The 16,624-nt window shown below is 38.3% G+C and overlaps 1 protein-coding gene across 9 annotated transcripts in view; it reads right to left on the bottom strand.

The window, feature by feature from the left end:
• OSBPL8 (oxysterol binding protein like 8) overlaps window positions 1-16,624 on the bottom strand; it is an 83,490-nt gene that overhangs the window by 19,897 nt on the left and 46,969 nt on the right. For all 9 annotated transcript variants that reach the window (XM_005519377.3, XM_088055038.1, XM_014248972.2 and 6 more), the window contains 4 exons: window positions 8,589-8,659; window positions 5,235-5,315; window positions 4,324-4,425; window positions 3,447-3,650 (listed from right to left, as the gene is read on the bottom strand). In XM_005519377.3, coding sequence (XP_005519434.2) covers window positions 3,447-3,650; window positions 4,324-4,425; window positions 5,235-5,315; window positions 8,589-8,659 — 458 coding nt within the window. The remainder of the gene's footprint in view (window positions 1-3,446; window positions 3,651-4,323; window positions 4,426-5,234; window positions 5,316-8,588; window positions 8,660-16,624) is intronic.

Genomic DNA, 16,624 nt, shown 5'->3' with positions numbered 1-16,624 from the left:
TGGGTGTGTTTTTTTTGGGGGGGTGGGTTTGTTTTTTTGTGAATAAATCAGACTTGGCCAAAGTTTTATTTTCAACTGTGAAGTTCTTCAGAGTTCACATAAAAAAAAGAAAAAAAAAAAAAAAGAAAAAGAAAAATTCAAAATACTTTCCATTTCTGTCAACCTTCATTTTGGAATAAAATGTTAAATAACCATTTTAAAGTCCCTTCCAAAAGAAAAGTTTATCTACGGTAACTTTAAGACAATTGATAGGCAAAGAGGGCTGTTTTAAACATACTTGAAACTATTGCTGAAAGCTGGGTTAAGCCTGCCTAACTGATGAGTTAACAAACTTTGATCTTTACTGATTTCCCCCAGAGAAGCCTAATGGAAAGCCAATATAAGGCTTAGAAGAGGGAATTGGAAAGCCAGCAGAAGTCTTGAGCAAAAGCAGATAAAGGCAGGTAATTTTAGAAGCAAGCAAATGAAACAGCCAGAACACTTCTGAGGGCGAGAAGCAGGTAAAGGAGTAGTCTTGGTGGGACTTAAATACCAATACAGGCAAACTAGTGCTGGTGTAAATGACGTTCAGAACGCCTGAGGAGTCAGTATAGAGTAACAGCAATTGGGTGCTAGAAACAAGATTCCAAACCTCAGTCTTCCTCTGACAGAGTGGGAAGGTGTGCCTACAAAAGATTTTGGTGAAGCAGCAACACTGGGGTTAGGAGTTAGTGGGTACCAAGAACCAAGAGGGACAACCCCAATGCACAACCACTCCTCACCCCAAGGGTGGGAAGGCAGGGAAGAAGCCCAGTGTCATCTGAGGAGGGGAGAGCACCATGGCACCACACCAGGCAGGGCTGGGAGACGTGCTGGGGTGCTGCCAGCACTGTGCAAAGTCCTCAGCCACCAGAAGGCCTTGAAACTCTTGGGTCACAGAACACTGGGGCAGACTTCTGCTCATGAGATCTGCCCTTTGGGCTTATACTGTGGCACTTTAGGGTAGGCTACTTTGTACCAAACAACTACAGTTTATAGATGAAGTGTGGTTTTGGTGTCCGGTTTTGCTTTTTTTTTTTAATTCAAGAAAGTTACACTCCCTAAGTGTTCTAACAATATATTGATTAAAACCGAATAATTTTTAGAAAAGATTTAAGTAAGTTGACTCATTTTATATAACTGTTCATGATCTTGATTTCCTCTAATTGGTTACTGTTCCAATAGCACTGAATACTCTTCTTTGGTATCGCCCATTATGGTTTCAAAACCAATTTCCAGTAATTAGTGAACTGTACAAGAGGCACATTAATTTCTGTTTGCTGGGTGACTTTATTTGGATTGTCTCTGTTTCTGATGGAATGCTGCTACTACTCCAAGCCAATGGTCAAGTTAAAAATTCTGTTATGTTAAAAAATGTTGAAGTTTACTTCTTACAGGATATTCATGCCAATAAAACTCAAATGCCATGACCATTGTTTCAAAGACAACAGTGGAAACTGATATGCAGTCACCCCTGACTAAATTTACTCAGAAAAAAATATTTGCATTAACTTGTCTAATTATTAATTTCAGAAAACTGAAATGGCATCAGGACCAGGCACACAAGGAAGATGAACAGGTACAGTGCATCAGCTACCTCAGAGTGCAGGAGGAACATCAAAGACCACAGCAACAGGCTTAAGGGAGCATGTGAAGTGACTGACCACAAACTACTGCAGAAGAGAATTTGCAGTCTGCCAGAACTACACCATGGGTAATGTGTTCAAGTCAGAAAATCTCCTGCAGTACTTATACCTCTATACATGTTTTTTGCAATGCTGTCTTTCTGCACTAACTGCAAACAAGGCTCGATTTGCCTTGGACTTGAGGCTCTTTCTGGTAAATCTACTCTAGATCAGTCAATTACTCTTATGCAAGTTTGCCTTGTAACAATAAATCTGTAACTAGGACATTATGGTTGACTAGGTAAACAAGGCAGAAAAGGGTTTCAACTTAAAGGCCTTTTAACTAATGGAATCCAGTAATTCTCAACTGCAAATAGCCATACCAAAATGAACAAACGCCACTCCAGCTCTCAGCACATTTAGAATGGACAGTATCAATCTGTTCAGGTTCAAAATTTGACCTACCTTAAAAAAGTAAAAATCTGGTAGGGCATGTCCTCTAAATTCTAAATATCTATTTAAAAAAACAAACAAATCCATTTCTCACCGCCAAGCAATAAAGAAATATAAGACTGATTTGTGATCCTCTGCAGACAGGCCACCACTTTGCAATGCATGTATATATACCATAATAAAACACATTAACACCAAATGCTATAGCTTTGGAAAAGGATATGGACTTTGTGTTCTGCAAATGTGAGATCACCACTAATTACTGAAAAGTTTGCCTAAGCAACAATAAAATAAAATTATTCAAAAGAAACTACAAGTGATTTGATCTAAGTTTGGAAAATCAGGTAACACTAATAAATGATCACAATCCAAAATGACCACAAGCATCAGGAATTATACTGACTGACTTGCCTAAGAAAAGGATGGCAAATTTAACACAGCATATTCTACAGATGTGACAGTACACGTGTATCAATTTAAGATTTAGAAGAGCTAGTAATTGTGAGATTGCAAAATGTATATTTTAGACAGTATAATTAATCATAACAAGGCTCCTAATATTGTACAGTAATTTCATCTAAAGCAAGGGGTTATTTCAGAAGGAAAATATGTTCACTTGTGCTGTGCTTCCACATCCCTTCTCCACACATAAACAAAGAACAAGGACTACAATAGTTTATCAGATTATAAACAGTGAGTAAGAGCAAGCATTAAAGATCTTTACAAGATATTGAAATAAACCTCAGCAGAACACTCCTGTGCTTTTCAACACACTAAGAGCTGCTCACAGTATTATGCCGTGTATGACAAGGCAAACAGACATCAGAATTGAATGAAAACATGTATCTTCCTAACATCAGAAGAAAAACAAACAGCCTTGGCTAACAAGTTTCAATACGAGCTATGATTGCACAAGCAAGTAATCTGTTTTTTGACTCTTACAAGCAAATTGAACTAAGGTGATATTTTGTTATATGAATATATATTGTTGGACACCAATAAATGTTTATAACTCTTATTTTGGCAAATCTCACCTTAATTTCTCAATTTTGACTGGTGTAAAATACAATGTTAAACACTCATTCCTTTAATTCATGTGACTGCCAGTGACTGCATTAACCTTTTTAATGGCAACCCTTTGCACACCACACTTCTGAAGCTCTTTTAGCACAGACAGCAGCATAAATCAAATACTTTTTCTGAATGGGTCTAGATGTGCAGGGCTTACATTCAGAATCAACACCACTGAATTTGAAACAGAAAACACAGTTCAGCTTTTCATTAAGGTTGTCTTTACTCATAGCTGATTAATGCTAGTCATCCCTTAAGAAAGGAAATGCTACCACTAACCTTAGTAGCCCATATGGTCTGCTCCAAAGGATGAAAAAGTTTGAAACAAAAGCCATCTTTTTTAGAAGGCCTCTCGATGAGTTCACAAACGTTCAGCAGCACTGTTCCTACCCACTGGTCGTTTTTGGGAGTTTTGTAAAGAAGCAACACTCCTGGTTTCAGTACACACCACAATTTGGTCCAGCTTTTCAAGGTACCACGAATCTGTAAGATAAATAGTTACAGTTGTATCTCAGTGAAGTCAATACCGAAACCATCCCCCTCAACAAAATTAAAACTGATTAGCTTTTATTTCAAAGCAAAGTTTATCAGGTCTTTCAAGAGTTTACCCAGGTTTATTAAAGAATATAAAGGTATACTTGTTCTTCTGTCTTGATGAATACTCACTTCTACAAATGGGTAGGCACGCATCCAGATATGGGAAGTATGACAATTCAACTGCACTACTGTTGATGATATGAACTGCTATTTTTAAGATAGCAGTACCAGCTAGCTCTTAAGAGAGGAAAGGAAAACTATCAGAAATACACAAAGAAACCTGCATTCAAATATCTGACTGAATCATTTTTGCAATTGTTACGTATGTAACACAGCCACTTCAAAGCGTAAGAGAAGGACAAAATGAGAACAGCATAGCCAACTCATCCCAAGTTGATGGCTGTGCACACAGGAATAATGTGACTAGGGTGACTGCAGTAAGGGGGAGCTAAGTTCTTCTATTGGTCCACTAGGATTTGAGCACAAGGACCTTGGGATGCAATTAGTGGCTGCTGTGCCTGTAGAAAAACATTAACAGCAAGTAAAAGATTGAGCTTTTTCTATTCTGGCCAGAAAGCAGCAAGCAATGAACTGCTCCATCTTCAACTCAGATTCTGACCTTCAACCAGTCAGCCATAACAATAACTGAGGGGTCCGTGATTGTGCTAAGTAATTCTTTCGTGGCTCTCTTCTTTTCTTCTCTGTAGTTTTTCTTTTGAACCTGCAAATAATAATAAAAATGTTCACAATGTCACAGCCCTGAGGCAGTTATCAGCACAAAAAAGTATTGACCAATACAAGCTGAGGAAAAACTTGCTAAATTCAATTTGCAGTACAGATATATAGAAAAACAGCTTTAAAATAGAGTATTTGACTTCAAAGTGCAAACACTTACTTCAAGAGCAGCTAGGACATAGACAATTTTGGACTCTTCTGGAATTTTATTTTTAAACTGAGGACTTTGAAACTCCTGTTAGAATCAAAGGGGAGGAAAAACCAACCAAACCAAATTCCAGCATACAGGTACATTATCTGACCCATGGTCTTTACCCACCAGTTATGTTCCTCCCCACCAGGAGAAATTTGGAGCAATGTATCTCCCTCATTTAAAGTCAAATAATTTTACATTTCTCCTGAAATGGTATCTACCAAACAGTGGAATTTGGTCTTGATACAGTACAGAGGGAAGAAGGTAATAGAAATGCATTCAAATTACAATTTTTGTAATACCATTTGTCATTTCATTGCATGTAGATGTCCTGAGGTGTCTGCCAATCTGAAATAATCTACAATCTTCTGAGTTACTCCACAATTTTGTGCCATGTTAAAGAGTGCATTATAGAAGCCATTATTCAAGTAAAAATACAGTAAAATTTGAAGAAAATCAACAGCACAACTTCTCACAATACTTAAATATTCCCTAAGTCTCATCATTATTTGGCATTTTTGTCTTCTCATCAGAGAATACGGTAAAACTACCTGAATGCATTTACAGACAGCCCCTGAGGAGTTACTAGGAAATTAATTCACCTTAAGAGATTCTTTTTTTGTAAGTTTGCTTGAAGATTGAGAGATGTCCTTCTCAGAGCCATTGAAAAGCTTGGATTCAGACTGAAATTCACAATACACATAATAAATAAGTGACAATGACAGATACAAGAATATATTACTGATGCTGACACTTTAGCAAGTGTTTGAAGTGCAATTATGTTTGTAAGGTTCCCATTCCCTCTCACTTCTCTACTGCTTCCCCCATTAAAAACCCCAAATAAACCAATAAACCACAACTTGTAACATGAGCTCTTCACCACTCATTCATGGAGTCTCTTTTTGCAAGGGTTTTATGGGAAAGAAGTCTGAGGTTCTTTCCTTTGGAAGTATACTGACCTATACACAAGTAAGTATTTAGCTCATGTAGACTGTTACTAGACAGAGCGTGCTTGAGTAGTTAGACATTATTTTAGCAGAGAGAGAATGTTTCTGGAGAACCCAGGTGTTTTAACAGGATATATGAATCAGAATATAGAATCAGCTGTCTTCATCAACAGCTTGACAGCTTCTCCAAATGGACTGCTATAGAGGCACTTACCCTGTGACTCATGAAGGAAAATACAGCCTCTTCAGTCTAGGATTCAGTGCTCTAGAAATCATCAGAGCACAGCTGCCCACTAACGGCACTTGTTCTGCTCCTTGCACCCTAATTCCATGCTCTGATTACTCTGCAAGTCACCTTCAAGAAGCTCACGGTGGCATCAGGCAGGAACAAGCCCCAGGTTTGTTCGTGACACCCAAGTCCTGCTCCTGCAGGACAATAGCTGCCTCAGCACCACATGATCTCTCCCCCCACCTCTCCCCCGTGTCTCCTAAGGTTCAAAGATTACTCCTAGGGGTTTGTTGCCTACTAGTTGAAAGGGAACCCAAGCCACCAAATATTTGGGAACAACACTCTTCAGGAAAAATAAAAATGGAAAAAGAGGAATCTAAGAGGAGTCTATCATAGAGTTTTCACATCATTCCTACTGGAGGTCAGAGAACATTGAGTAGGTATTGACTATATACAAACTTCAAATAAATTAGAGTTGTATTTCTTTGTGCACTGAAACATAAGCCTGGTGGACCCAAAATTTCTGCGTTGTCATAAATAGAAAACCAAAACAATGTACCATTCTAAACTGTATTCAATTCAAATTCAAGGACATTTTATCAAAACTGACCCTCAGGATGCTCCATATTTCAAATCTCCAACTACAGTGCAAAGTCTATTCACTGAATTTGTATTTTGGAATACTATAAAATGACAGTCAAAAAATACGTAAGCTTTGAGTAAAACTTACAGCAATAATAATAACAGTGCACTTGAGCATTCTTTTAACTCACAGGCTGCTCAAACAAAAGAAACAAAGCCTAAAGAGTCACAAGCTGTACAGAACAATTTAACCTGGATTCTACTTTACATCTTTAATTCAGAACTAAGACTTTACAGGAGTCTACTTTGCTACTGTAAAAAAGATATGTGCAATAATCGGCAAAAAGTAATTTTAGCTCAAAATTATTTTAATGATAAGTAAATGTTCTTTAACTTCTGTATCTGCCTTGGAAAAATGAAGAAAACATCTTGTAATAAAGGTATATTCTTGACACTCAAAATTTAGCTTAAGTGTACAACTTGAAATTAAATTCCTCTCTCTAGAATTTAAAAGAAACACAGTACTTTAAATGTAGTAACAGAAGAGGGGATAAATGATTATCACTGTCACATAAGAAGAGGTAATGAACTCATTATGCAAGCTATAATGGAACTTCAGGAAAACATTCATAAATATTCTAGTTGCTCACTAACAGAAAGCTAAGGCAATCTAAAGGTCATGCATAGAAAAGCCCCAAACCAGAAAGTTTCCCAGGCTAAAAAAACTCATTTTCTCATGGTTTCAGTTTTAAAGCTCATTAATATGACACTGAGTAAAGGTCTACATTTAGCTGCTCAATGTTATGAGACAGGTCAGCAGTCTGTATATTTTTAAGCCAGTAACCTTCTCACCGTTACAGCTACACAAAGCAGATAGGATAAAAAATTTAGAAGAAAACACCTTAAGAGAACCTGCTGTAACTCCCAGCTAGGTACATTCAGTACCAGATTCCAGGCAAGTCCCATCATTGCTTTTCCATTCTCCCTTAGGAAGAAGGGCTGCTATTTTACTCCCACTAGTAAAATCAAGCCCCAGATGCAGCATTTAAAAAAAAAAAAGTGAAGAAAAACATGTATTAGCAGAAGTAGGAATATTGGTCTCATCTTTGACATAAAGGCACAAAAAATGTAATAGCAAAGAACCCAAAGACTTAAGATCCTGTTAACACAAAAACTAAGAAAAATAAATATAAGGGAGAGGAAAATGGAATTAGATAGTCAAAGATAAATGATTCTTTGGAGTCTAGAATAAATCCATGTCAAAAAAGATCATATTAACTTGATTTCCAAGTCAAACTGATTTTGAAGTTTCTGGACCAATATAAATATTTTGATCACAAGATAGTAAAGTATACTTCCTTATATCCCTGACAAGTGAGGCTCTAGTATGCAGTAAAGCAAAAAGATACAAAATTTTGTGATTCCAAGTCACATTTAAGACACCAACAGTTTGAAATGCTTAGCTACACACAACAAAGCTGCATCAGCTGCAGAAATGGAACTGCTTATCCCACTGCAATTTCAACAACACCATTTAAGCCAGGAAATCTTTTAAGTCTCTGTTTTCCTTCAGTATCTTTGTAATGTTTCTCTTTATAGCTCTGATATATCAAATACCACAGGAGAATTTGTGTCAGGACCTCAAGTGCAAATCCTATCTCCAAGGGGTCCTGCCCAAGCCCAGTACAGAGTGCTGTGGGAACAGCTGTGTGCAAAAGCAGCAAAAAGCAGGAATTTCCCCCTTTCCCCTGGGAGCTAGCTGTGCTCGAAATCAGGTCGTCACCTTCCGGAGCAACCCACACCTGATGCACCCCAACAGCCTGTTTAAGAGTCTGTTATCACATTTGCCTCTTGAAAAAGACATCCCAGCAGAAAATAGAAAACCACACAGCTGGATAAGTTAGAGCCTTTAAACTCTATAGCAAGGCAATTTCAAATCTATGACAAGGCAACTACCCACTCCAAGATGACAGCAAGAATATTTAATTTTCATTTCTTTGAACCACAGATTTGGATATGATGTCATCCTGGGAACTTTATTAAGAGATTCCCTTTAATCTTTATCTATTGCTGAATCTGACGAGTAATCTTCAGGATTATCTACAACAAAAGTTAAATACATTTGCCTTTAATTTAAAATATGTAACTCCTTCACACACCAACATTTTTAAGACAGGTTAGGAGATTGTTTTCCTTACCTTGCTTTTTGACATAGAATACGCCGAATCATCTTTACTTTGTGACGCATCATCCTTCCCTTTGTCAAAACCTTAAAGAAAAAACAGCATTGTTGCAAATTATTTAAATTCATTAGCAAAATTTATACAAACTAGCTTTTGAAATAAATTTGCCAATACATCTAGTATAAAATAGTACAAGTAAATCAGATTTTCAAATAACACATACATACCAATCCGTCTTATCAGTTGAAAACATAGCAGCTACTATAATACACACTAATTTAATACTTGCCACTAAGAGGCAAGAACAGTCCACTGTATTGGGATAATGCTGCATCTGATCCAATAACCCAATGAATTGTAAATATAAGGTGCCAACTTTTGTCCTTTCATTTTCTCTTTCTCCCCTACCTGCATACATGCAGGCACAGAGAAAAGTTCTAAATCAAGCCCTTTTTTGTTTGTTCATTTCTGTAGCTACATAATTGTTAAATACCACCTACATGAAAGCAAATCCGATTAAAAACACCAGTCAGGATTTTTTTGCAAGAAAATGGAAAAAGTTCCTTACATTAGCCCTGAATTTATACTTTCCATTTGACCCTGAGGAAGCATAGATACATGGTTTTATAATGAAACAGTTGTCAAAATCCCGTATTTCTCTTCTCTGACAAACCCCACACTTCCTCAGTATCCAAAAAGCAAAGTAAGTTGGTGTCCATGTGACAATGGAAAATAGGGACACTGGTATGAGTACTGCCACACAGCTGCTATGTGCCAGAGAGCATATACTGAGAGCCTGGCACCCTCTCGCAGGAAAATTGCCTACTGTGCTTACAGGACACAGATCTCACTCGCTTATCTATTTTATTTGAAGAGGGTGGTGGCAGCATAAAGCTTTTATAAGCAGGAATAAAACAGATTCCACAATGCATTTATCCAAGTCCACATGCCATTATTTACCCTCTGGAGAGGAGATAGATGAGACCATGAAGTCGTGCATGGATTTCAGACCAGCCCAGGCAGCTGGGAAGCCTGGCACAGGGGTGTCCAAGAGCTGTACCCATGAGAGGGCACTGCAGCAGCAGGGACACCCTGCACCAGCAGGACAGTGCACCCTCGGACAGCGCACCAGACATGGCACCAGCAGGCACGCTGCACCCACGGACACCACCAGTGCTTTGAAGCATCCCTCTGGGCATGGTCCTGACTTTGAAACAGGAATCGCTATTCTGATCCTTGAAATGAGAAGACTTACCAGAGAAACTCCTTAATTTCACATTCTTCAGGGGAACGTGTGTATGTGAGGGGAAACTATGAATTTTGAAAGAATTTTTAACTTTCTGTAGCAGTGTTGGGTAGTTAGCCCATAGTAGGAATTATTTTTATTATTAATATCTTCAGCCTTCCACAGCTTATAATAACCAGAAACTCTTAAGACAGAACTGTCACAATTACACATCCTGAGAAGATTCAGAGTTAACGGAGCATTAGGTTGATCTCCAGGTTACATGAGAAACCTTAAAATTCCTCTTGATTTTCTTTTGGTAATCAGTCTTTTGGGGATTTTTCTCCCTTGATATTTATTACCTTGTGTAGATACTCCTTTTAAAGATCAGATTTCTAAAAATTATGTACTGCAGTACAGTATCTCATTTTACGTTCACAGAAAGGAAGCCCTACATGTCTTTATAAAGAACTTTTACACATCTTCATAGAAGCCCCATCTGGGCATAGTTCATCAAATCCTTCATTTTTAAATTCTTCCAACACATCTGCAATAGATATGTTCAGCTAATGAAAACCTATAACACAGAAGACCATTTGACAACAGGGAAGAAGTACCTTGACAGACGGAAGATTTGTAGTACAAGGGAATCCACAAAAACTCCAGACACCAGAAACCACATTTCCTATATAATACCAAATGCAAAAGCACATTTTCTACAACACTAGTTATCAGGCATGAAACAAAACAAAGGTTGTTTCAAGCCTCAGAGGCTACACTTGCCTTACTTCACTGAGAAGTTACTGGATTCAATGCCAGACTTAGGCAGTCAAACACACACCAGAACCAGAGCAGAGGATTTCTCCTCATCCAGTGCCAAAAGAAATTCCTCAAAAATCCCACTGAAAATGCAATGCAGGCATTTTCTAATGACTTTCCCATTTTTGTTTATTTAATGGCACATACAAAAGCCTTAGTGAGGGGGAATCAGCAAGGAAATGCTAAGTCAGGATCGTTCTTACATAAGAGAAGCTATAACTCCAAGCTTGCTCTCTAAAGCACAACAATTTTAAGGACTTCACACATCCTTATCCAACAGACATACAATTTATATTTTCACAAACAAGCTTTGCATCAGTATCACCAAGAAGAAATGAAACCAAAAAGAACTATTCTGTCCCAGAGAACTGGATACAAAGACCAAAGTTCAATTGCATTTCCATGAATTTCACCTCCTCACTTTCAGCATCTCGAGCTGGAGAGGTGTGTATGACAGCTGATTCATGAACTTACCCACCGCATGGACTGTTCTCCTCCTCACCCACAGCGCAGAAAAGGACTCTCTCAGGGGTTCATTAGCAAAGCCAAGTCAGGGTTCTGCACCTCCTGGAACACCCTGCACTGCCCCATCTCGGTCTGTGAGGAAACCCAGTCATCCAGCTTTGCATCCCCCACCATCCTCCTGGTAACCTCCCTCGGTGTAAAGAAATAACCTCACAACACAGACAGCTGTGTGGAGCAGAGACTGCCAGAGCACAAGAGGCTAGAAGCAGGGTGTAAGAAAAAGAAAGTGCTTCAAGTTTCTCAATATTTATCAGCAGTGGTTTTGGGCTTAATATTTTAGCTTACTTGTTCTTTCCCACCTTGTAACTCAACCAGCAGCTCTAATGAAATAACCTGAGCCTACCTTTCACAACGTAGAAATTCAGGTGTTGAAGACAGTCCCTTTCTGTAATTTCCTCTCTACTGAATCATTTGAATTTTTGTATAATTTTCTATCTACAATCCTGAAAGCAGTATTTAGAGTTAGGACTACTGTACTATCTAAAGCAGTTCCGAGTATCAGCTATTGCATATGAAGCAACACCACATCTAAACATCAGACTTTATCCCAGTGTGATCTTCCTTATCTTAACAGCACAGGTGCCATGGGCTCTGAAAGATGATCCCAACGCCAGTGCAGTCAGCCACAGTTCATGGTATGACCTCAGAAGCCAAGGGAAACTGTCCATTAGAGCATTCCTACTGTGAGCACTCAGCATGTTCTTCCAAAACTTGCACATGAAAATCTACATTAAAACTCATCAGGAGCTGACAGAGGAACCAGAACCCTTGCATACAAGAGGTCAATCAAATAGTGCTGCTTTAGAGATTGAGATAGATTGTGTAGTCAATAACAAAATAAATAAATAAATAAATAAATAAATAAGCCCCAAACCAAAAACTTCAAAACACTGTTGCTGGCAAAAAACAAGGCTATATACACTGCAAAAATAAAGACTATTAGAATAAAGACTGTGGCAGGGTACAGTTTCAAAATAAACTGTCTAGATAATAGATTACAATTTTCAGGCATAACACACTTTTTAAAGTTGCACCCACAATCTGTCCCTTCAGTCAGTTTTGAAGGAATGGAAAAACCAAAACCAATCACAACTCTTACATCTCAAAAACTGGTTTTGTGCCTCTCAATAAATGCCATCTGCAATTATGATAGATGAGAAAAATACATCAGAAAATTAGCAAGTTACTTTTTAATGTCAGATCTATTTTATCCATAAGAGAAATAATTACTATCCACTGGAGGCTCTTTTTCAAACACAGAAAAAACACTAAGAAAGCAATGCAATGCATGAAAAGATCAAAACAGCAATCCAAGCAACAATATTACTGACTTCCAAATGAAAAGAAAGGAACAGCCTGATTTGATTACTGCTGTGCATGTGCAGTTTTGAGGAACAAGTAATTGAGCTGGAAAATGCTTCTGGAAGAAATATGAGCTGTACTTGGTGGGCATTATCAATACTGGTGCTATATAATAAACACATCAGAAAAAAAAGGAAAAATCTTTTTAAAGAATTGAACACAGGGAACCATAAACTTTTTAACTGACTGACTTTCAAAAGCTTGTTCACAACCAGATTTAAGAGCACAAACCCATATTAACTAATTCAGAGTCCTCCATGGACTTTGAGAGCAAAGCTATCAGAAAAGTACGCAAAGTCCTTTTATGTATTTTCTAACAGCAGTGTTTTCTTTTGTAAGCACCATATAAAATAAATAACCAGAGACTGTCATCACTGTAACTACACATGAGTATATTTAAAACAGACAATTACTCTTTGCTTAAACCAGTCTGAAAGGGTATATAAAAAATGTCCATTAAGCATGTTAGGAATGTTGAAATTCTTCAGAGATATATGAAAGATTCCAAAATAGAAAGCATTTTTTAATTCTATGTACACACTTGAATTTTTTCATTAAAAACACTTTCTATTTGTTCTGCATTTTAAGTAGTCATTCATTGTCTGCTTGTGAACAGTGATCAGCTTTAATTGCAGAATTCTATACAGAAAGGAAGCGAATACACAATGAGACCCTTTTTTCTTTTTCCACTAATTACCAGACTACACATTTATTTTAAAGGTAGGAAGCACCTCTCTAGTTGCCAACCCCATGCTTTCAAGTTTTGAGATCTTTTATTTCGTAAGCAGCTTGAATAAAAGTCAGTGTTAGATTCTTGATAGAAGGCTAATGATTTCCTAAAACAGAGTGAAAGAAAACATTCCAGGATAAAATAAGTTTAATAAAACATGGTGTCTGCAACCTCCCCCATGCTCTGCACCCAACTCTGCTCCAGGGCTTCAGAACCAGGGCTTAAAAATTCAGTGAGCCATGCTGCAGGAGGCACGTAATAGAAAGTGAAAACTATTTTATTCCCCCTTTCCTTCCCCCCAACATCCTGGCCCTGTGGGACTACACAATAAAGTGCATCTCTGCGCATGCACAAGACAAATCACACAACCAGAGCACTTCTGGAAAGAATGCACAGTTTGTACTATGATCCTTCAGGAGTGGGTGACCTTGTAACACATTTTCAAGCACTGAGGCTTTCTGAAATAAACTGCTGAAATTCAGGTACCTATGTCAGAAGCACATTATGAACAGTGATGTGCAATGATCTACAAATTAATTTCAATATTCCAGTACTGATTTTCAGGAAACAACAAATCTGAGCAAAAGGAGATTAAAGCCCTTTCAGGGGTTGTAAGTCTTCAACTACACTTGCACTTCAGAGTTTAGCAAGGCTAGAGTTTTAGCCCTCATTCTCTATCTTGTAATTTTATGTCAAATTGTTGATGACCAGCCTGCAGAGCTCCCAGTAGTTACAGCTAAATGAAAACCTTCTGCTGTACCTTACAATTTTAAAGCAGATCCATTATGTGGATGGGGGGGAAGGGGGGATGCAGATCCATTATGTGGATGGTGGAAAGTACAAGTGAGGAAAGCATTTATAAACCACATCACAGAACCTCAGTCCTAAAAGCCCAAACAACCAAAACAAACATTCCACTCAGTCTCAAATACACCAATGCATTTTGAAGTGAGATTTGTGGCAGTGTAAAATCTAACTTACTCATTTCCCTGTCTGCAAATCTCGCCACTACAAAGAGCTGTTATCTAAATACATACAAGGAATATTCTTTCTGATTTCTACCGACATATCAGTACATTACTGCCATTCAAGCGTGAAAATTTGAGGTGGAAATTATATTCGCTTCCGTCCATTTTAAGAAAAGCAAGACCGAAACAAACCTGGTAAAGCAGGAGAGAGCTCGTTATATCCGCCAAATGAAGCATTCCGGACGAGCTTTCGGCCATCAGCTCTTGGAGAAAACACAGATGAAATCCCAGCACATGAAGAAAACCTACGTCGCACTGGACCTTCTTCCTTCATGAGTTAAGGTGTTTGTGCAAGGATTATGTTCTCTGTGAAAGCTGGTTAGCATAAGCTGCTTGGAGCAAGAGTGTTGCAGTAGCAGCCTTTTACCTCACATTCTGATGAGTAGGATACAAAAGAGGAAAAAAAAGGAAACAAACGAAGGGCGCGCATGAAAAATGCAGTGAAGAGACAGAGGCTGCCAAATCAGCAGCAAGCCAAGCAACACTATACTCCTCTCATCAAAGCCCTTAGGATGCTTAAAGTGGAATGGCTTTGCTTCAGCTCTTTTTTCCTGGGAAACACACTTCATATCATTTTTTAATGGTATATATGTTTTAAGGATTCCTTAAATCAAGTTCCTGTTAGTCTTTCAAGTCCCAAATTTATATTGCACAATGGACAGCTCAAGAGCTTTGTGGCTTCCCTGTTTGATACTGTGGTATGCTAAGGGAATCTCAAAAAAGGGAGTCAACTGCTTGCATTACACAGCTAAGTTGAACTTTCCTGTTCAGTCACTCACCTGACTAGTTTTTGTCAACAGACATAGCCTCTACATTTTTATTTCTTATTTTTCTTTAAAAGGTGAGGCAATTGCTTTTTCTTCTTAAAACTCTCCCATATTTTTATATACAAACCAGCCTGACTCACAGAAGAGCTGCCCTAAATGATCTCCAGAAAAAAGGCTTTTTATTATTAATTCCCCAAATATTTTATTCAATGAATAAAACACTTAAATGGGCCACCTTAAATTTTAAACATAAAAAAGATTCCAGTAAACTGTGCTTCAAGACTAGAAATCTGCTGATCCAAACTCCTCCAGCTGGCAGCTACCAGAATAAAGTCAAATAATCTTTCCCTAACCACCTTCATCCACTGCTCGTTACATCAGCAGCCTCTTTGCCGCAGTGGTTAGTGTGCACATCCACCCTCTTGCAAATGTGGAACTTCCTTCACTTTGGTGTTTCTCTGCTGGTCCTATTTTCCCCATCAAACCTTATTTCTGACCAGCTTTTGAAACCTTCTCTACTAAAAAACAGGACAAAAGGACACCAAGACTTGCCTTGAAAATAAGAACTTGAGTTCTTACCTTACTCCATACTAGATGTCTTCTTTTCTTACAAAGTGAATCACATGCCCTAAATTAAATCAATAGTAGCGTGAACATGATTAATCTTCAAATAATACTATTTACTCCATCTCCTTATACAAGGAAGTTTAGTTAACTTCCCAGCATATGACAAGGTAAAAAAATGTACCAGAAAAAAGCAAAGATGAGGCATGGATAGCCACCAATAGAAACCATTATATTCTATATGAAAAACATGATTCACTTAAGCACAGGGAGTAGGAAAAACTGGATAAGCATCATGTATTCAGGCCTGTCTCCATTTATCCAAGCCTGTGTCTCATACTTACTTCAGCTGAAACAGTCCTTGTCCAGATGTCCCAGAAGGAACAGAAAAAGCAGCTAAAAAACTAAAGGAGTAGTGTGGCTGGGCAATGAGGAAGAAACACAAGGAGGGAGAATACAACCATTTTTTCTGTTTGGCTTTGTTTGTTTTTTTATTTGTTTGTTTGCTTTGTTTTAATAAACACAGCTCCATATCACCTCTCCAAATCTGTCTTAACTACAAAACAGAGCAAATATCTTGGTCCAAATCTATTCAGAATATGCATTTTCTTTTCTTTCTAATTAAAATCAAGAGAAAGCTGCAGTAGGACTCCCCTTACAGACAGAAGGAACTGTATCCTCTCATTACAGACCTACCTTGCCCAGTTAATGGGGCTGCTCTCCTCTTTCAGAGTCAGGGCCATGACCCTGCCCAGAACACTCTGCTGACCCTGGTTTCCATGTCTCTCTCCTACCCGAGTGGCTGGGTCACACACACTAAAGGTTCCTCCAGACACCCACACACCACTTGGTCTGCTGGGCCCTACCTGCCAGCCCACCAGCTTGTTTCACAGCTGGGTCTTCTCTGCCATCTTATGTTCACTAAGAAGTGGCTGTACTTCCAGGGGTTTCAGGAAACAACATAATCCTGAAGGCCTTTCCTTTACTTCTCTCCATGCCCTCTCGGGTCCCTTGACACTGCTTATGTAGCC

This window comes from Pseudopodoces humilis, chromosome 5 (genome assembly GCF_049639895.1).
Source record: "Pseudopodoces humilis isolate 2021_Gansu_Grassland_sample_001 chromosome 5, ASM4963989v1, whole genome shotgun sequence".
Taxonomy (NCBI): Eukaryota; Metazoa; Chordata; class Aves; order Passeriformes; family Paridae; genus Pseudopodoces; species Pseudopodoces humilis.
This window is presented reverse-complemented; position numbering and strand designations above follow the sequence as displayed.